At 42.0% G+C, this 22071-nt stretch overlaps 1 protein-coding gene across 4 annotated transcripts in view; it reads right to left on the bottom strand.

The window, feature by feature from the left end:
* Window positions 1-22071, bottom strand: part of TTC7A (tetratricopeptide repeat domain 7A) — a 486038-nt gene that overhangs the window by 45854 nt on the left and 418113 nt on the right. For all 4 annotated transcript variants that reach the window (XM_073672075.1, XM_073672077.1, XM_073672079.1 and 1 more), the window contains one exon: window positions 6800-7002. In XM_073672075.1, the coding sequence (XP_073528176.1) occupies window positions 6800-7002 (203 nt within the window). The remainder of the gene's footprint in view (window positions 1-6799; window positions 7003-22071) is intronic.

Here is a 22071-nt window from a genome sequence, read left to right as displayed (position 1 = left end):
TCTTTTCACGGTTAATCAAGCCTCAGCATAGGTCAAAACATCAATTCCTAATCTTCCGATGCAGCTCGTGAAGTAGTCCAGCTTGCATATTAATCCAAGTGCATTAGATTTGTAAATGAGTTCATCTCTTACAATAGGTTAGTGAGGTCAAGGAAACTTGTCTACGACATAATATAAAGTGACAGATTTATTGGATTCCTGGAAGCTAAGAAAAAAAAAACCCAAAATTCTAAAATCCGGTTCACACTCCTGCAATGGTTGTCTCACGGGAGGCCAGGACAACTCCCGTCTTGAACAATGCCCCTCGGAGAACTGGTGTCATATTCTCAGGATATTAAAACACGTTTGCCCTTTAACAATGTCGCTGATGGTTCTAGACACAGAAAGTTTAATGGGCATAAGTGGTTATCCAACACCAAAATGACTCGAGGACACAAAAGGTATTAAGTAGGTTTCTATAACGAACTGTACTCCGTAACGTTAATTGTCTAATACAATTGGAGGCACCTGATGGTTGACTTGTTACCTGATTAATGTTTAGTAACCTTATGGCAAGGGTTACGGTATCTCATATGATATGAAATGTGCTCCCACATAAATGTTTTATTACCACCGCTATCACTTACTCAATTATGAAAGAAGCAAATTAAGCTGCGGGGCCTCACATCAACTCGTAATACATGAAGGAAACCAAATATTGAGCAAAGTTTCAGAGCAGGAGCTTAAGTAGAACTCATGGGGCTATTTAAAGCCTCGTGATGAAATAACACCAGGCAGAAATAGTTGCTTGTAGAGTAATTTTATCTCACCAGTTGATATATACTGGAGCTGGAAAGGTTACACCATGTATGATACTGACTATACAGACACACTAGACCTCATGGTCCCATTCTGATAGCAAGGTCAGACGAAGAAATAATCGTTATGTTGAGGCGAATTCAATTTTTCACTGCCCATTTTAGAAAGGTTAGGGTCGTCACTCCGGGTGAATGGTGGTGCTCAGTGGTAGGATGGAAATCACGACAATAATCCACGAAAGACCACGGCACTTCTCAGTAGCAGTGAAGAACGTTTTTATTGATCTATCAGCATGTCATGTTCATGGATACCACAATTTACGAGATGCCAAATTTTTGGTCCTCCTGGACCTTGATCACAGCCTGTTGGGAACATCGTGAGGTTGACAGCTCACTAATAAAGCTCAGGAAGGACAGAAACATTGGCCATCTTGGAGAGTGTGGTACCCTTGATCATGACCTGCTGATAGATCAATAACATTGCCGTGGTCTTTCTTGCATCATTGAATAATTTTAGACCCTAGACCATACTTTCCAACTTTTCTAAAATGTCTACTGGGAGAATTTTTGGGTAAGCATTTTTTTCAGGCTTGGGCACCTGGGCTCTGCGTCCCAACTAAAAAAATATTGGGAGAGAGCTGCCTTGTGACATGTGTGTGCAGTCCATGGGAGACTTGTAAAAGTATTATAGAAGGGCAATCCCTTCGTTATGTCATTCTCAATTAAGCAGATAAAAGGCCTGGAGTTGATTTGAGGTGTGGTGCTTGCATTTGGAAGGTTTTGCTGTGAAGTAAACATGCGGACAAAGGAGCTCTCTATGCAGGTGAAACAAGCCATCCTTAAGCTGCAAAAACAGAAAAAAAAACATCCGAGAAATTGCTACAATATTAGGAGTGGCAAAATCTACAGTTTGGTACATCCTGAGAAAGAAAGAAAGCACTGGTGAACTCATCAATGCAAAAAGACCTGGGCGCCCATGGAAGACAACAGTGGTGGATGATCGCAGAATAATCTCCATGGTGAAGAGAAACCCCTTCACAACAGCCAACCAAGTGAACAACATTCTCCAGGAGGTAGGCGTATCAATATCCAAATATACCATAAAGAGAAGACTGCATGAAAGTAAATACAGAGGGTTCACTGCACGGTACAAGCCACTCATAAGCATCAAGAATAAAAAGGTTAGACTGGACTTTGCTAAAAAACATCTAAAAAAGCCAGCACAGTTCTGGAAGAACATTCTTTGGACAGATGAAACCAAGATCAACCTCTACCAGAATGATGGAAAGAGAAAAGTATGGCGAAGGCGTGGTACAGCTCATGATCCAAAGCATACCACATCATCTGTAAAACACGGCGGAGGCAGTGTGATGGCTTGGGCATGCATGGCTGCCAGTGGCACTGGGTCACTAGTGTTTATTGATGATGTGACACAGGATAGAAGCAGCCGAATGAATTCTGATGTATTCAGAGCCATACTGTGTGCTCAGATCCACCCAAATGCAGCCAAACTGATTGGTCGTTGTTTCATACTACAGATGGACAATGGCCCAAAACATAAAGCCAAAGCAACCCAGGAGTTTATTAAAGCAAAGAAGTGGAATATTCTTGAATGGCCAAGTCAGTCACCTGATCTCAACCCAATTGAGCATGCATTTCACTTGTTAAAGACTAAACTTCAGACAGAAAGGCCCACAAACAAACAGCAACTGAAAACCACTGCAGTGAAGGCCAGGCAGATCATCAAAAAGGAGGAAACACAGCGTCTGGTGATGTCCATGAGTTCAAGACTTCAGGCAGTCATTGCCAAAGGGCTTTCAACCAAGTACTAGAAATGAACATTTTATTTACAATTATTTAATCTGTCCAATTACTTTTGGTCCCTTTAAAAACAGGGTGGCACATATTAAGGAGCTGAAACTCCTAAACCCTTCATCCAATTTTAATGTGAATACCCTCAAATGAACGTCTGAACTTCAACTGCATCTGAATTGCTTTGTTTAACCCTAGAACGCATGACCATAAAAATCTAAATTTTCACATACCTGGGGCCTTTTAGGCCCGTGTGCAAATAACATGGAATAACTCAAACAAAAATGACAATCAACTATATACCTGAGGAATACCTAGAGTTTCAAAATTCTAACTAAAGTAATCTTGCAGAAAATAGAAAACAATTAACAAGGGCGGGCCTGCGAGGCCCCAGGTATGCGGTCTAGGGTTAAAATTCATTGTGGTAATGTCTAGAACCAAAATTAGAAAAATGTTGTCTCTGTCCAAATATATATGGACCTAACTGTATGCCCTGTCACTTCCAGCATCAATACTTTATGCTCTCTTTGTTAAGATGGTCATGTAGTTTAGGCTTTGATCATCCGATCGTCTAATGTGTATGACTTGATGACAAGGACTGGGCATGTTGCATATCAACATGCTCAATAATTGTTTCTCAAGGGAGATAATTTGCAGCCAGAGGGGTTTAGTAACGGCCAAACCCCACCTCCACCTATAGTCCCATTTAGGTGAACCAAGCGTGCAAGTGTTAAAGGGTATCTGTCGGTAAGATCAACCCTCCTAATCCATGTATATGGGCATGCAGGTCCTAGGAAGCTGAATCAAATGATACCTTGATATCTGTAATCCGATGAATGTGTCATGGGAGTGTCAGAGGTGACAGACAGTCGCCCTGCAGTTGGTTGCAGGAGATCTCTACGTTTGGCATTACAGACATCTTCTTAGAGGTTGGCTGTCTCTAGGACACAGCGGCTACCTCCCTCTGGCTAATTAGCTCCCTGGCCAGGGTGTATAAATACCTGGTGTGTCTGAGAGGGAGGTGCTGGCGATATTCATTACTACTTGTGAGGCTTTGGCAAGAGCTGTACTTCATCCTCTCTGGAGCTTGAGGCTGTGTGTACATTTGGCTGAAGTCGTCTAAAGCTAAGCAATCCCCCCTGTTTGTCTACCCTTGTTTTCTATAGAGTTTAGTGGAGATCGACTAGTGCTCATCTCCTCTCTTCCCTAGGCTTAGCCATACGCCAGGGAAAGTCAGGATGAGGCACGCGTGCGGCGATTGGTGAAGAGCCAATATAGGGACGGTAGTTGAGACAGGGTGACACTAGACCAGACTAGGAGGTCTCCACTCCCCCCTTTCCCTAGTGTCTGGGCTCCCGTTCCCTCTTCCCTCTGTGTTGCACTAAGTCTTTCCCACACCCTGCGTGACAGAATGGTTCCTGAGCAATTCACGTTTTTCAAATATGTAAATGAGCTGAAAAGATGTCTAGGGGAGATCCTGGTCTGGAATAGAACTCTTTTCAGCTCATTTACATATTTGAAAAACATGAATTTCTTGGGAACCATTCATCGGATTACAGATATCAAGGTACCATTTGATCCAACTTTCTATGACCTACGTGCCCATATAGACATAGACGGCTTAGGAGGGTTGATGCTACTGACAGATGCCCTTTAAGGGAGTTTGTTGAAAAGTGAGTATCTGGCAGATAGCTATTTATATTCCTTTAAAAGAGTTAAAGGGCAGAGGTTCACATGCACGAGAACCAGCTGTGGAAGAGACATTTTTCCTCTTCCTTTGGATTGCAGTATGACACAGAACAAAATCAAGATTATTATATCCAAAGTGTTTTTCTTCTGTGCTATTTTGTTTTCAGACATTACTGAATAATTTTAGTGTAATTTTAAGAATGATTTGTGCTGCATATTTCACATAAATTTACAGAAAATAAATCCTATGCGAAAACTATTAACTAAATGAATAAAATGAAAATAAATGTTCCATTTGAATTTTTTTTTACAATTCTGAAATGTAGAATATAGCTAGCAAAACAGGGTCACATAAATCAGATTCATGTTCTACACCAAACCAAAAATATTGTTGGCTCTACCAAGCACTTGCCCATGTGTGCCTAGGGTCATCCAATACAACACCACCAAAATAATGTTTTTGTACCAAATACTAGATTGGCTGATAGAATTGTCCCACACGTTTTCCCCTTGAGATGGTCCTTAGAAACCATGACTTAGTTGGGCAAAAGGGAGGTCAAAATAGAAAAAAGTTGCACGGTTGGCATATGATGCATATTTTACTGCACAGTACATTACAGGTAGCTGCATTATCCTATGACAGATCCAAGTCACAGTATATTAAGAATTGGCAATCTTAATTTTTTTTTACAAAATATCAAAAATGTAACTTAAGAAATAATGCATCAACTTACAAGTGTGTTACTATATGGTATGCAGAGCTTGCAGTCATTCTTTTGATGGAAATTAGTGAAGATCAGTTGTTTCCATAGGTTCCATAGACATTTTAAGTGGTTTTCCAAAAATCACAAGTTATACCTAGGATTGGAGATAAGGTTCTGATGACCAGTGGGGTCCCAAACTCTGGGAGCCTAACAATCCCAAGAATAGGCGTCTGAAACCCAGCAAAATGGGCTCTACAGAGCAGAGCACAGTCTTGAATTGGGGGGAGGTGCGCAAGCTTGACCCTTCGTTCCGTTCATTGTCTACCGGACTGCTGGAAAAGACTGAGCACTGTCCATAGATAATATATGAAGTGGAAGTTTGACCTCCGCTCAGTTCAAAACAGGCCGTTCTCGGGGTTCTGGAGCCACGTTGTTGGGTTTGCTGGAGATCCCAAAGATCAGACTTCCATATATCAACAAGCTACTCTTTAAGACTTTGGGGAACTATTGACCACTGGTCCACTCAATTTCCACTTGACTGCAATAATCGGTACTGGTCCCAGTGGTAGAGCCCTCCTGTAGATAGATGATTAATGTCCATTGTGGCACAACCCCTTTCCTTTACTAGTTGTGTCTCAAGGTTATAATGGAATAACTGGTTATAATGAACCTTTACGAAGAGTAACTTGACCAAAAGTGTGGCTACCTCTACTAAATTATACCTTGGTATCAGGTCAACTTTAGGTGGGTTTCATGCATCTGACCTTCACGGTCCAAGTATTGATCACGATGTCCAGACAAGCCATATGTCTCCTTACCTGAACTCAACAACCTCATAAATCCCTATATAGCAATATTTTCTCTCATCCGAAAGAATTGGGTCAATTATGAAAATAATGTTCTGATCAAACTCTGAGGAGAGTTTGATCATAGTGTGCTACGAATCTCTCAGATGAGGAGAAGATGGAGAGAACATGTCTCCATCTTCTCCATTCTGTCAGTCCATGGAAATCGGACTGTTCTCAGATGTGCAGTCCGATGTTTTCCATGGACTCATTGACTTTCATGGCCAAGTGTGATCCGAATATCAGATCCAACTCGGGCATGCTGTGATTTTTTTCCCGGACCGGCTCTATCTGAGGAAAAAAATCGAACATGAGCACGGTCCAATGGAACAACATGTGGACAAGTGCTATCTACCAAGACAGGTTGCACTCGTTCTATTATTACGATCATGTCCACGAGCCCTAAGGCTGTTGAGTTCGGGGTAGGAGACATTTGGCTGCTCCAAACATCGAGGTTCATACTTGGACTGTAAATGTTAGACACGTGAAACTGGCCTTAGGGACGCATATAAGGCCGGTTATATAAATTATATATATATTACAATTCAATTTACTAGCAATGTCTCAGCCTACTATGAGAACAGGTCACATTAAGGCATCCATTTACTGAACTTATATCATGTACTTATCTTCCAAGCCTATCAATGACGGAGGAGGCACCATTAGCTCCAATGAATAAACTATATAATGGACACCATCATAGGGTATAGGCCAAGTAGGAATAAATGTGATTTCTATTTTCCAAAAAGGGATTAGCAATTTTTTTTTCTCCAACTACTGTACTTCTACAAAATCTAAAAGAATTTATAAAAAGAAGAAAAACACAAACAGAGAACGCTCCTTCTAAAAATAATGACTTAATATTACCGCACAATCAATGCAACAATGGAGCCCACAGCTGCAGTCTGAAAACACTTACACAATGAGTGGGGCTAAGAACCCACAAACTTACCAGGCTGTGCATAATTTTCACTCCATCTGGATTGACTGTTAGTGCTTCATTGTATATCTGCTTTGCCTCCTCCAAACAGCCTTTCATCTCCGCGAGCTTCCCACGCATGTACAGCACAGTGTGTGATGTGGGGAAAAGGCTGGCTGCCTCCTGGATACAAAAGCCTGCTTCTTTCATATGCTGTTGTTCCATAAAGAGTTCAGCTACACAATAAAGAAAAAAAAAAACAGTACAATAAATAACTCATTATTTCTAATTTCGACCAATTTTTTCCTGCTCTCTAAACGTGTAGGGGACTGACTGACAGGCTGTCATACAACATCTGTACGCTCCGCAAGAATACAAACTGGGATAATAATAAAACGTCTCCACCTGTAAACTTCCCAGGATTCCCCTGATTAGAAAACCACATATTAAAGTAGATAATTCAGGCCAATCTTCCATAGTTAGGGCTCATGCAGACGTCAGTGCAAATCGGTTCAAGCATGTAGGCTCTCCTGACCCGAGGGCAGGGTTGGACTGGCCCACCAGAGAACCGGAAAATCCTCCGGTGGGCCCTGACTTCTCCTTCAGGACAGTTCATAGTGCAAACCTTGCAGCTGTTATGGAGCTATTGAGTTGGGGAGAAAAGTGGACCCTCAGAATCAAATCCTCTGGTAGGCCCAATGTTCTTCAGTCTGACACTGCCCGAGGTCGATATGAAGCTGTGACGCTCCGATCCAGGTCCATGCGCTGCGGTTCAAGATGGGACCAATTTGCATGGATGTCCAAATGGGCCGGGGTCACACGAGCGATGATTCTCTCTCCCAAGAGAATCGGATTGATTATGCCAAAACTCTGATCCAAGTTTGATCGGAGAGTCAGTTTACTGTGATCCGATTCTCTCAGATGAAAGAATCGTAACACAGGTGTGGAGAAGATGGAGAACAAGATTTCTCCATCTTCTCCGTAGTTTGTGTAAATCAAACTGCACTCAGATGTCATCCGAGTGCAGTCCGATGTTTTACACGCACTCGTAGACTTGCATAAGTATGCATGATCCGATTTGCAGCATGAGAAAAAAGCCGCCCTGTAGTATAACACTGGGCCGAGTGCTATCCGATAAAACATTAGACAGCATTCGTCCGATGAATACGCTTGTGGGCGTTATTCCTAGAGCGTTCTTGAAGAACGGCCACATCGAAATTCATCAGTCATGAGCAAGGTGCAAGAAAAACAGTCAAGCACCAACAAGGGAAGGCAGAAACGGTATTTTAACATTTCCGCCACTCCGTTCACACTATGCACAGCGCTGTTATCATTGGTCGCGGCGATCAGGTGACTGAGGAATTAAAGATGACATCTGCGCTGCTGGATCTAAGTAGACTCCGCACAGCCCTGGCGGTCGCTTGTCAATGATGATTAACCCTGTAACTGGGGGTTTTATAGCAAATAGGTAATAGGAAAAATAATGAATTGTGACCTTTGTGGGATATAGAAAAAACTGTGTACAAGTCTATATATAATAATAATAATAATAATAATATTAAATAATAATAATTTTATTTATATAGGGCCAACATATTCCGCAGCACTTTACTGTTAAGTGGTGACATGTACAGACAATAAATACATTACAAGGTAAGACAGTTTAAACAGTTACATCAGGAGTGAGGTCCCTGCTCGCAAGCTTACAATCTACAAGGGAATATAGGGGGGACACAATGGGTCATCAGCCAGTATGTTTAAGTGAAATTATACAGTATATATATATATATATATATATATATATATATATATATATATATATATATATATATATATATAAATCAATAAATAAAAAACTATCTAGTGAGGACCATATATCAAAATAGTAGTGGTGGAAAAGAATATTTTTTTAAAAAAACAGTTTGAAAGTGTAAAAAATAATAATTTTTGGGGGATTTTTCAATACTACAAAGAAGCAACTCCTGTTTGGTGAAAAATGTTAAAATAAAAATTCCTATTTGTTAGGAAAACAAGCAAAGGTGAAAGCAAAGTAAAAATCAGTTTGAAAATTTCAGGAAATTTCTGCTTCAAATCTGCATCGTGGGCACAGAGCCTAAGGGCTCGTGCAGATGACTGGTTTCTCTGTCAAAGTGCTGTCCCACAAAACATCGGATCGTACTCGGACCAATGTTAGTTTATGGGGCCGTGCACATGTCTGATCTTCTCTAAAGAAAATTGCAGCATGCCAGAATTGCATCCGATTGTTGGATTGCACTCGGGTTTACAAGTTAATGGGACCGTCAGAAAAATCAGACTGCACTTGGATGACATCTGATTGCGGTCCGATTTTCTCAGATTGACAGAATGGACAAGATGGAGAATTTTTTTTTCCCATCTTCTCCACATCTGAGAAAATCAGATCACACTGTAATAACACCCGGATCACAGTGTGATTAGCATAATTAGACCGATTTTCAGATAAGAGAAAATACTGTCCTGTGACCCTGGCTTAGAAAACTCGGATGTTTTTTTTCTCATCTGTCATCTAAGTGCAGTCCATATGCAATCCTTCTTTTTTACAGCAGCAGCGATTAATCATTTTCAAGACCATTTACAGTTTCCTATGTTAAAGAACTATCCATAAGAAATGGACGCTATATTAACGGCATCTGATTTTTTTACGCACCCAAAGACTTGAATGGGAAAGTCCCATCCGATTTATGGAAGAAATTAGCGCATAGTGCAATTTTTTTCACATGCAGATTTGGTTCATGAAAAAAAAAATATCGCTAATCAGCACTGCCCCATTAAATAACATTGGGCAGAGTGTGATGTTTTTTACGGACAGAACTCGGACCAAAAATACTGTTGTGTGAACGAGTACATATATGTAAGTATTTTAATTTCTGTTCATTAGTAAAGTGTATAATGTACCATGAGTCCACAACAATATTCTGCTGGCTTTCGGCGCAGCTGATTGACACGGCACACTGTTATTTAGTCTATGGTGTACTAACACAATCAAATCCTTCTCTATAAGTGACGGTCCTCATAGTAAATACAAATTATAAGCCCCCAGATGATTGACATTATGTTTATCCATTGTGGATCTCATCTGCCAAGTTGCCAAGTGGACGCCCCAATACTCAGCGCTTCCGGGTAGTTCATAAACATCATCCATAGGCTGCATAAAGTCGACTGTACCCCACTCTTTGACTTCTATAGGGTTACTGGCATATATGACAACTGCTAGGGCCAGTGATTGGCTCCAGGACCAGCAGGCGCTGGAAACAGGAGTATTTGGAAGGTGAAATATCCTTATTTTATAACGTTATCACATCTATTGTTACATTTTATGAATTCCTGGAAAAACCCTTTAAGTCTGTGTCTACTGAACTTCCCCATCCAAGGTCCAACTTCTCTTCTGAACTTCCTCGTATGTCACACAGTACGGGTTTGTCAATCATTACACAGCTTACACCCTAGCATCAGGTGTAGATTTTGTACCAAGGTCCAAACCACTAATCTTCTAAAGAAGTAATTTATTTTAATTTTCTCCAGCACGTAGGCGCTTGTCCCCCCCAATAAAAATTATACCTTTTTTTGTGAAGATCTGATGCGCTGGTCATGAGAAATCTAGATTAAAAGCCATATGCAAATCAGGCAGGAAGTGCACTGGGGGAGTAACAATGCACTTGGTGGAGGCGGTCCAAGTACATACACACGCCCCCAGTGCACTTCCTGCCTGATTTGCTTAGATTTCTCATGACCAGCACACCAGATCTCTACAAAAAAAAAAAAAAAAGTATAATTTTTATTGAAGGGAAAAGCACAAATACAGCCACACCACCACTTTCATATGTAAAAACGCGCTGACAGGTTCTCTTTAAAAGTCACTGTAGAATGACAAGATCTGTGATCCGAGTTATTCATTATATAAGAAGAGCATGTAACTATGCTGGGATCCACAATGAGGAAAGAACAAAAAACTACCGCTGCACTGTTTTTATCCATACCTTTAGCCCCGCTGCAGCCCATTATTTTCCAGTATACGGGAAGGAAAATAATTGGCATGGCGCTGCTGGGTGACTGTCAGCGGAGCTACAGAATTCAATTGTAGGGTTTCAGTCAAGCAGTACACAACATGGATCAAAATGCAACCGTATCAAAAGATTTCAGCACATGACAAGACCCACAACAGAGAACTGGGATGATGTACAGATCAGAAGGTTAACCCACTGGGTTCTGCACCTCTGGATGCCTCGCATGGCACACGATTATACTGGAAGTTCACCTACAATGGATATCTCACGGTGGTCAATGCACACCAATTATACCGCCAATCTGAATAAAAGCAGAGATTATATAATGCAGCACATGAAATCCTTCACATAACGAGTCCTTGAAAGAAGAATTATCTACAATGGACTTTTTCTAATATGCACAGTAAATGGCGCCCTGTGATCCTCGGAGAGATAACGTAACTCGTGCATGGTCATGACAGGTGAGTATGAGAAGTGAAAAAAAATAAAGGCATATACTACACTTTTTAACATAAAAATTGCAACAAGATGAAGGAAAAAGTGTGGAATTATGAAGAGCATAGGATGGATAGACATGCTAATGATCTGCAAATAATGAAAATAGAAACAAATTTTTAAAACGTCTCGATTTATTCAGCATGGAGTATGAGCTCCACGTGCAAAAATCTCCGCATTTACAGCCTTGGCTGCAATCCAGGTTTTTTTTTATTGAAATGCTTGAGTGTTGTAACTAATCTAAGTTTCCTGCCCCTAATATTATACTCACCAGCCACCGTCTTCATCTGTTCCCAGTGCCGCTCCGGTTGGTCTTCAGCAGGCAGTGACCTCCTGGATCGATCTAGTGTTTGCTGGGTGAGCCAGAAGTCACAACTTAAAGTCTAAGAGGCCAGAATGAGGCTTTCGTAGACCTACAATACGTTGATAGCTTGTTACTGTTACATCTGACTTCCGGTAAGTGAGCAGTTGTGGTCAAAAGATTGTGGCGAGGGACTGAAGTGGCACTAGGAAGAGCTAAAGATTAGTTGCATTACTCCAGCGGTGAAATAAAAAAAATTTCTGAAGTCGTGCTTTAATGGTTATTTAATGGCAGGATGCACTTGAGCCCATCATCAAGATCCACTGCTGGCAGCTCCCTTTGCATTTGCTGACCAATGACAGATGAGATCAATGGGAGACAAGTTCAGAGACACTACAGGCCGTAGTACGTTTAAAGAGGTTATCCACTACTATAGAGAATGCCCTCGTCGATTCAAAAGGTGTAAATAAGATTTTTTGTAGATTCCTCCCGTGGTCATTGTTGCCTGTGAGCAGCGCTATTCCTGACCGGTCAACAGCCATCATGTGACCCCCGCCGGCTCTGACATCCGCTGATGTCACGTCAAGTTCCGGCTGCAGCCAGGCGTGACCCAGTGACGCGCTCCCCCCTGATTGATGGGCTGTGGGTGGGGTTTCAACGCACATCACAACCCAGCATCCAGCGCTCATTTTCCTAATGAATGCAGAGGAGGGAAAGCGCGCGGTGGATGCTGGGCTGTGAAGCAAGGTAAAGCACGAGCAACATGTGTTGTTGTGTCGAAAAACAGCTCCTTGGACAATTTGGAGTCAATCTGTAAATAATTGGTCTGGAGACCAAGAGAGAAACACCATGTAGAGGCCTTCACAAGGGAACCTCACACTAGTTCTACTCCCAGAATTATGATGAAGGTGGCATAATTTACAGTAGCAGGACCCCTCTAGTCTTCATTTCAGGTACACTAATAGCCCAGTATTACATTTATGGAACAAGTGGGACATCACTAGTGAGCAATTGCAAAGGGAGCAGCCAACAGTACTGTGAAAAAGTTTTAGGCAGGTGTGGTTAAAAGAGCTTCATGTAATCCTATAAACCCTCAATGAAATCAGGGCGCTGTGAAGGCCATATCCTCATCACTTTCTGGATTCATTGGTTTCTTTTAGTTGAAGATACTTCTTAATGACATTGACTGAGTGACTGGGGTCATTGTCCTGCAGCAGAATAAATTTGGAGCCAATCAGACACTTTCCTGATGGTACTGCATAAAGGATAAGTATCTGCCTATACTGTATTTCTCAGGATTGAGGACACCATTAATGTTGACCAAATCCCTGACTTCATTTGCTGAACTGCAGCCAGAAACGTGCAAGGAACCTCCACCATGCTTTACTGCTGCCTGCAGACACTCATTAATTCACTCTCCATCCCTTTGGTGAACAAACTGCCTTCTGTTACAGCCAAATATTGTACACTTTGACTCATCAGTCCAGAGCACCTACTGCCATTTTTCTGCAGCCTGTTTCCTATGTTTTCTTGTATAGTTGCTGTCAGTTCTGAGCTAATGGCACTGCTGAGCATCTTCTCATTTTATGTAGGCATGATGTGTCTTTCAATTGCTAGACTAAGCTTCCTTGTCCAACCACTGTGTCTATGGACCTCAACGTTGTTGATTTCTTGGTGCTGCTTCAAAAAAGCTTTAACAGCACATCTTGAAACCGCAGGTCGCTTTGAAATCTTTGCTTGGGAGAGACCTTGCTGATGCAGAATAACTACCTTGTGTTTTGTTGTTGTGCTCAGTCTTGCAATTGTGTATTAACTGTAACATAAAACTCTTCCACAACCAGTTTGGCTGCTCCACAACCAGTTTTAAGCATCCTTCACAGCTGTTTCTGTTTCAGTTCATGGCTGATATGAAAATGATGATCACTCTCACCTGTCTGGTATAATTAGTTATTTAAACACCTGACTATAATCCTACAAAATCCCTGACTTGTGCAAGTATACCTAGAAGAATGTAAAACAATAGGCATGAAGAGGTTTTGGTGATAACCTTGGGGGCTTTGCACCCATTTTTTGCATTGTGCCGTCTCCCTCTCTCCCTTTCTTTTATAAAAAACACTCATTTGGGAAATCATCACATGCACAAGACCCTATAGAAAATTGGTACCAAACTGCACAGATTTACAGACTGCAAGTTCCCTATGGCATGTGTATACAGTATACATATGCACATATGAAGTTCTTTCTAGCCATTTATTAATTGAACATAACGTCATATGTTTTTTTTCATATTGTGGTCCATTAAAGTGCCCTTCCCTATGAGTTCAGATGTATATTCTGCTTGGAAACCATTTTTTCGGGGAGAAATCGTTATATGAGGTTACAGAGATTTTTGCAATGGGGCGATTTTCCAATCTCCGTTGACTTTCATAGTGAAAACTGTTATAATGTACATGGAGCACAAAGACAATTCTATACAGACAGCATCACGGGGAGGTATAGAAACCTAAATAAGACAACTTTACAGGCGCATAACAGCTCGGAACATCAATTCCCTAATTAGTACGTATTTTTCGGAGGACGCTGGTCAAGAAGCCACATCAGTAATCTGTGGCCACCAGACAAGAGGCCCGGGAACCTCTTCCTATTTGAGGGGTTATAGTTTTTCATTAGTATGGCTGGTGTGACGCCATGTGTGTGTGTTATGCCGCAACAATGATGTTGTGCTGGGCCTACTAATCAAAAAATGGCGTCAGGGAAGCCAGCAGATAGGAGGAGGTTTGCAGGGCTAGGGTCTTTTAGCCAAGGACTACCGATGTGGCCTCTGGACCAGGGTTCTGCAATTTTTTTACTGCAAAAACTAAGGGCTCATTTGTGTTAAAATTTACGATTTTCTGTTTTAACTCAGGTACGAACGAAAAACAAAAATAGCATCTCCGATCTGTCGCATGAAAGACACAGCTGCAGTACCATGTACCCTATTGACTTTTAAAGGGAATCTATCATCAAAGTTGATGCAGCCCCATCTAAGAGCGGCATCGGAGACTTGATTCCAGCGATGTATCACTTACTGGGCTGCTTGCTGCAGTTTTGATAAAATCACTGTTTTATCTGCTACAGATGTAGCAAGCAGTTCTCTGAATGCTGAGCTGTGTATAACCCCACCCACACCACTGATTGACAGCTTTCTGTGTATACTGTGCATAGGCAGAAAGCTGACAATCAGTGATGGAGACGGGGCTATACAGAGCTTATGAATATGGATGGCAGCAGGATTCCTAGTCCTCTGGTGATAAGAGTGATTTTATCAAAACTACATCAAGCAGCCCAGTAAGTGACACATTGCTGGGATCAGGGCCTCTGCCTCTACATCATACTGCTCTCAGATTAGTTGGCAAAATCCTGGGCAGATTTCCTTTAAATGTGGTTTGCTGGGTTCATAGTATTCATCATTTCACAAATAAATAATGCTGCATGCTATGCTATTTTTTTTGGCAAATATGATTGAATCTTTGATTGAGGCTTGGAGAATACTAGCGAATCAATCTTAAAATTGGTTGTTTGTTTTAGATAAAACATTTTCAAATAACCTATTACTTGCCACATGTGAGTCTGAACGAGCATCACATGCTTGAAACTAAGTTGTTTACCCACAATTTTGGAAAGCAGCCAACAATTTTGTCCTGACCATTTTTGAGGTATTGTGTGAAATTATGTCCAATTTGCCTTTTTTCTCTGTTTTTTTTTTGTGTTGTTCCAATACACACAAAGGAAATAAACATATGTATAACAAAACATGTGTCATTGCAATCATTTTCTGGGAGAAATACATAATTTTCTGGAACAATTTCAAGTGTGCCAACACTTTTGGCCATGACTGTATTAGCCAGAGCTGAGACTTGCTTTTCATTGCACCACTGCTCTGGAAATCCCATTACGCTCATATATTACACAAGCAGCTCACTGACTTTAATATACTGTAGTTTGTGTAATGCTTCATTTGCACTGCAGAGGTATTGAACACTTGCTTCTGGTTCCACCCTTTAAGGGAAGCTATGATTAGAAAATCCACAGGATGCAGACAGTGGTGAATAAATTGGTGGAAGACGGAATCACCGGTTCCTTCTTCTACTGATCAGAGTGTGCGACTGAGAGGGCAGACGCGATGACATCTCTACATTAAGTCTGCTGTGCGGAGAGTCAGTACACCAAAGCAAAGGTCCGGGGGAATGGGAGAGGTGAGTATGTGTTGGCTTTTTATATATATTTATATATATACAGTACAGGCCAAAAGTTTGGACACACCTTCTCATTTAAAGATTTTTCTGTATTTTCATGGCTATGAAAATTGTACATTCACACTGAAGGCATCAAAACTATGAATTAACACATGTGGAATTATATACTTAACAAAAAAGTGTGAAACAACTGAAAATATGTCTTATATTCTAGGTTCTTCAAAGTAGCCACCTTTTGCTTTGATGACTGCTTTGCACACTCTTGGCATTCTCTTGATGAGCTTCAAGAGGTAGTCACCGGAAATGGTCTTCCAACAATCTTGAAGGAGTTCCCAGAGATGCTTAGCACTTGTTGGCCCTTTTGCCTTCACTCTGCGGTCCAGCTCACCCCAAACCATCTCGATTGGGTTCAGGTCTGGTGACTGTGGAGGCCAGGTCATCTGGCGTAGCACCCCATCACTCTCCTTCTTGGTCAAATAGCCCTTACACAGCCTGGAGGTGTTTGGGGTCATTGTACTGTTGAAAAATAAATGATGGTCCAACTAAACGCAAACCGGATGGAATAGCATGCCGCTGCAAGATGCTGTGGTAGCCATGCTGGTTCAGCATGCCTTCAATTTTGAATAAATCCCCAACAGTGTCACCAGCAAAGCACCCCCACACCATCACACCTCCTCCTCCATGCTTCACGGTGGGAACCAGGCATGTTGAGTCCATCCGTTCACCTTTTCTGCGTCGCACAAAGACACTGTGGTTGGAACCAAAGATCTCAAATTTGGACTCATCAGACCAAAGCACAGATTTCCTCTGGTCTAATGTCCATTCCTTGTGTTCTTTAGCCCAAACAAGTCTCTTCTGCTTGTTGCCTGTCCTTAGCAGTGGTTTCCTAGCAGCTATTTTACCATGAAGGCCTGCTGCACAAAGTCTCCTCTTAACAGTTGTTGTAGAGATGTCTCTGCTGCTAGAACTCTGTGTGGCATAGACCTGGTCTCTAATCTGAGCTGCTGTTAACCTGCGATTTCTGAGGCTGGTGACTTGGATAAACTTATCCTCAGAAGCAGAGGTGACTCTTGGTCTTCCTTTCCTGGGGTGGTCTTCATGTGAGCCAGTTTCTTTGTAGCGCTTGATGGTTTTTGCACCTGCACTTGGGGACACTTTCAAAGTTTGCCCAATTTTTCGGACTGACTGACCTTCATTTCTTAAAGTAATGATGGCCACTCGTTTTTCTTTACTTAGAATTTGTATTATGGCAAGAAAAAAGCAGCTAACAGTCTATTCAGTAGGACTATCAGCTATGTATCCACCTGACTTCAGCACAACACAACTGATGGTCCCAACCCCATTTATAAGGCAAGAAATCCCACTTATTAAACCTGACAGGGCACACCTGTGAAGTGAAAACCATTTCCGGTGACTACCTCTTGAAGCTCATCAAGAGAATGCCAAGAGTGTGCAAAGCAGTCATCAAAGCAAAAGGTGGCGACTTTGAAGAACCTAGAATATAAGACATATTTTCAGTTGTTTCACACTTTTTTGTTAACTATATAATTCCACATGTGTTAATTCATAGTTTTGATGCCTTCAGTGTGAATGTACAATTTTCATAGTCATGAAAATACAGAAAAATCTTTAAATGAGAAGGTGTGTCCAAACTTTTGGTCTGTACTATATATATATATATATATATATATATATATATATATATATATACACACACTGTAAGAGCCACCTATCTACAGTTTGAGCCCCCACATAGCCTCCTTATATTCAGTATGAGTCCTCACATCCCATACTCATATATATATATATATATATATATATATATATATATATATATATATATATATATATATGATAGGTGGCTAAGTGTGGGCTCACACTATTTATAGGAGGCTACGTGGGGGCTCTTACAGTGTATAGAAGGCTATGTGAGGCTCATATTGAATATAAGGGGGCTATGTGGGGGCTCACACTGTATATAGGAGGCTATGTGAGGGCTCACACTGTATATAGAGGCTATGTAAGGGCTCACTGTATATAAGGGGACTGTGTGGGGATTTATACTGTATAAAGGGGCTTACACTGTATATAGAAGGGCATTGTGGGGGCGCATACTGTATATAGGGGGTCTGTGTGGGTGTTCATACTGTATATAGGTTGCTGTGTAGGGATCATACTATTTATTGGGGGGCTATGTGGGGGCTCATATTGCATACAGAGGGGCTATGTGGGGGCTCATACTGTATATAGAGGAGCTATGTGAGACTTATACTGTATGAATGGTCTCATACTGTATACAGGGGGATGAATGTGGACTTATACTGTATATAGGGGGGCTGTGTGGAGGCTCATATAGTATATATTGGGAGTGTCAACATACTTAACTCTGCTCAGTATTACATGATACCATTAATATTAATATAAAATAATAATTATACCGTAATTAAAATGTAAACATTATTATTGAGCAGAATTAATTTCAGCCTATTGGTTAGGCGTCTCATGTAGCCCCTGGGAAAAATTAATTGCCCACCCCTAATTTAAACAATAGGTAATTTTCTGATGACTGCTTCCCTTTAAATTACAGGGGGGGGGGGGCACTTTTGAGAAAAGGAACTGTAAAATGTGGAAAACCCTTTCAAGTGGCTCCAAAGGTGAAGTTTTACTGTAACTTTACATATTGCGTAAATCTTTTAACTGGATTCTCAAAAATCAGAAGGTTAAAATGTAGTAGAAAAATCATGAAAACGACATAGAGGAGAGGTGATTGTGCTGCTTTGTGCCCCCGGCACTGTTTATACGTAGCTAATGATAGAATATTGCATGTTACTGTGTGTCACTGTGCTCCATTGCGGCGGCAAATGATGTTAATCTCATTTATGTGCAACAATTATAGATGTCACGGCAAAAATCTTTATTTTCACAGAAGTTGTCATGTACTGTGCGGCATAAAATGAGACTGGAGCTTAACTAGGACAGGATCGAAATCAACATTCTGTCAGCATGTGAAACGATGCTGCAGGCAGCGCTAATGCAGGTATTCGGAATTCATCGGAGAGGCCTCCTTTGACAGACCATATTGCTTGATAAAAAATGTGCATTTTAATATCACCGTCTGTAGGATGGGTAAACAGCGAGAATTTTCTGTAAATGCAACATAATAATCATACTACAGGCAGCAAACGCTCACAGCTAGGAAATGGGAACGACTTTGTGCCAGGAACCCCGCACATTAGCAGCCAAGTAACTCCCATAAAGATTGTAAAGTAGAATTATTCTAGGTCCGAGATCAATAAGGTTCAGTACTAGAGTATGGCAAACCCATGGCAGTCTCATGGAGGAATCTGGGTTTGGAGGTTGATATCTATCAGGATGTGTAGTGCCTATTGCAAAATTTGGCGGGGGAAGGATAATGGAGTGGGACTGTTTTTTTTATGGTTCAGCCCCTTTTTCCACTAAAGGTTAATATGGAAGCGGTTGTCCCACTAAATACACAGAGGGTCCAACTCTTCATTTAAAAACTGCATTTTGCGATTACTTGTTTTATATTTGTCAAATATTTACATTTATTTTATGATCTGAAACATTTAAGTGTGACAAACATGCAAAAGAATAAGAAATCAGGAAGGGGGCAAGCACTTTTTCACACCACTGCATAATTAGATGGGATTTTGTGCCACCTTTCGTGCCACCTTGGTGGTACTGTGTAGTATTTATAGCAAACCCGTCACTTCAAACACCCACTCTATATGGGGACAGCGTTATACAGTGGTGTCAAAAAGTGTTTGCCCCCTTCCTGATTTTTTATTCTTTTGCAAGCACAGGAGAACATGGTGGATGTGATCCAAAATTGTCCGCAACCAGTCTCCAAGAAACAAGTTAGGGCGTTTCTAGGAATTGTGGGATACTGTCGGCGGTTCATTCCGAATTTCGCATGAGAGCTGCTCCCCTGACCGACCTCCATCGATGGCCTAGTAGACTTCCGAAGCGGAAACGGCTTTCCAGGAGTTGAAGCTAGAGCTGTGTAAACAGCAGGTCTTGGTCGCACGGGACTTCACAAAGGAGTTTGTGGTCCAGACGGACGCTTCAGAAGTCAAATTAGGAGCCGTGTTGTCACAGGAAATAAATGGGGAGGAATATCCAATCCTTTACCTAAGTAGGAAACTTTCCTCCAGTGAGAAAGGTTATGCCATCATCGAAAAAGAATGCTTGGCCATGACACTTTGAAATACTACTTTCCTCAGTTGTATGAGGGAAAAGAATGGGAAGAATGCCCTGGTGACTAGATGGTTTCTGGCACTCCAGGCCTTCAGTGTCCATGTGGAGCATAGGTCAGGGAAACTACATGCTAACACAGATGCCATGTCGAGGCTTCCCTGTCTAGTTACTGAAGGCGACAAACCCTTGGCTTTGGGCAGAGGGGGGGGGATATGTAAGAGGGTCACTGGTAATGTGCTGGAGGGGAGATATGTTTCACCGAGGTTAATAGCTTCAGTGATATAAACCAGGATGTTATGCTCCAACATGCTATATGCTGAGGGGGGTTAATCAGCCATGACAGGAAGCATGGCCTTCATGGTCTTATTAAACCTCTCCATCAGGCAGTCCATTTGCGGACGGTATACTGATGTCCTGAGTTGCGTAATCTGGAGGGTCTTACACAACTCTCTCATCACTTTGGACGTGAACGGAGTTCCTTCGTCTGTCAGGATCTCCTTTGGCAGGCTGGTCCGGGAAAAGATATGGACCAGTTCTCGGGGTATACTTCTGGCTGAGGAGTTTCTTAGGGGTACCACCTCCGCGTACTGTGTCGCATAGTCCAGGACCACCAAGATATATTGATGCCCTAGGGTGGACTTTACCAAGGGTTCGAATAGATCCATGGCAATGCGGTCAAACGCGACCTCTATCATTCATAACTAGGGGACTCCCGAACTGAGAGACTGGGGAAGTTAGCTGGCTAGTAGGATAGGACCTACAATAGTTTGAAATCTCTAGGTGACATCCGGTCCAGTAGAATCTTCGAAGAATCCGCTCTTGGGTCTTGTTTACACTCAGATGCCCACCCAAGTCATGAGAATGGGCCATATCTAACACCCATGCCTATAGGTCCCTGGTACTACCAGCTCTTCCAATATCTCTCACCGTAGCTTAGTCACCCGATATAGCAAATCCCCATTTACTGCAAAGTGTGGAAGCCTGGCGTTCACCCTCGGCTCTTGAGCAACCCCGTTTAACACAGTGTCAAATGGCCCTTTAAGCGTTAGTTCCTTCAGCTGAGCAGTTCCAAAGTTCTCCCCAAAAGCCTTCAACTCAGGAATGTCGGCCTCAGGGGTCGCTGTCTCACCCTCAAGCACACAAAGAGGAAACCCATCAGCATCCAACTGTGATGAGAGGTGTTATCGGAGTCCCAGAATAAGGTAAAGTCCTGTCCTTGGGTTATAATCGGTTCTATTAGGTTCTTGACCACTCCGACCCCATGGGACTCAGTGCCACAGTTTGTTTCTATGGTTACATGCGACAGGGTACTCCTTAGCGTCCCCGTGTATACAGCGGACGCCCACAATCCTTCTGGGGATTAACTGGTGAGGGAGTGTGACCCTTACGAGGGTCACTAGGCTCCCAGTGTCCAAGAGTCCCGACACCAGTCGGTGTCACATGACAGGTCACATGACTCAATGACGTCATGGCAGGTCTTTCACAACAACGCGACCCATACAGCAGACCAGACGGAGGGGAGAAAAGACCGGGAGGACATCGGAAGGTAAGTATAATCTTTATTTTTTATTTTAAATTCTTTTTTTTTACAGTTTTTATGGTACCCGGGTCTGGAGCAGAGTCTCATCTTCTCCAGACTCGGGTACCATCCGCACATTGAACCGTGTGATATCCGCTTGTGCAGATGCAGTGATGCGGATGTCACGCGGTTCAATGCAAGTCAATGGCGGCGATTACACTGCGTGTCCGCAAAATTAATGGACAGGCTGCGTATTTTTCCGCAATGATAATCCGCAGCGGAAATTTCCACAGCATGTGCACAGCACATGTGGATTATCATTGGGGACCATGGGGCACGTATTACCAAGCGTTTTTTAAGCATTTTCGCTGCGGAAATTCTGCGGCAAAAACGCTTGAAAAATGCATAGTGGGCACGCAGCCTCACTCTAAGGCGCTGTGTTTTTTTGCACAGCGAAAATACGCAGCATCAAAAATTCATCATGGGAACTTAAC

Source organism: Phyllobates terribilis, unplaced genomic scaffold, assembly GCF_046119375.1.
Source record: "Phyllobates terribilis strain yellow unplaced genomic scaffold, ASM4611937v1 Scaffold_3__8_contigs__length_932513732, whole genome shotgun sequence".
Classification (NCBI taxonomy): domain Eukaryota; kingdom Metazoa; phylum Chordata; class Amphibia; order Anura; family Dendrobatidae; genus Phyllobates; species Phyllobates terribilis.
The sequence above is the reverse complement of the archived record's forward strand: the minus strand, read 5'-3'. Positions and strand labels throughout refer to the sequence as shown.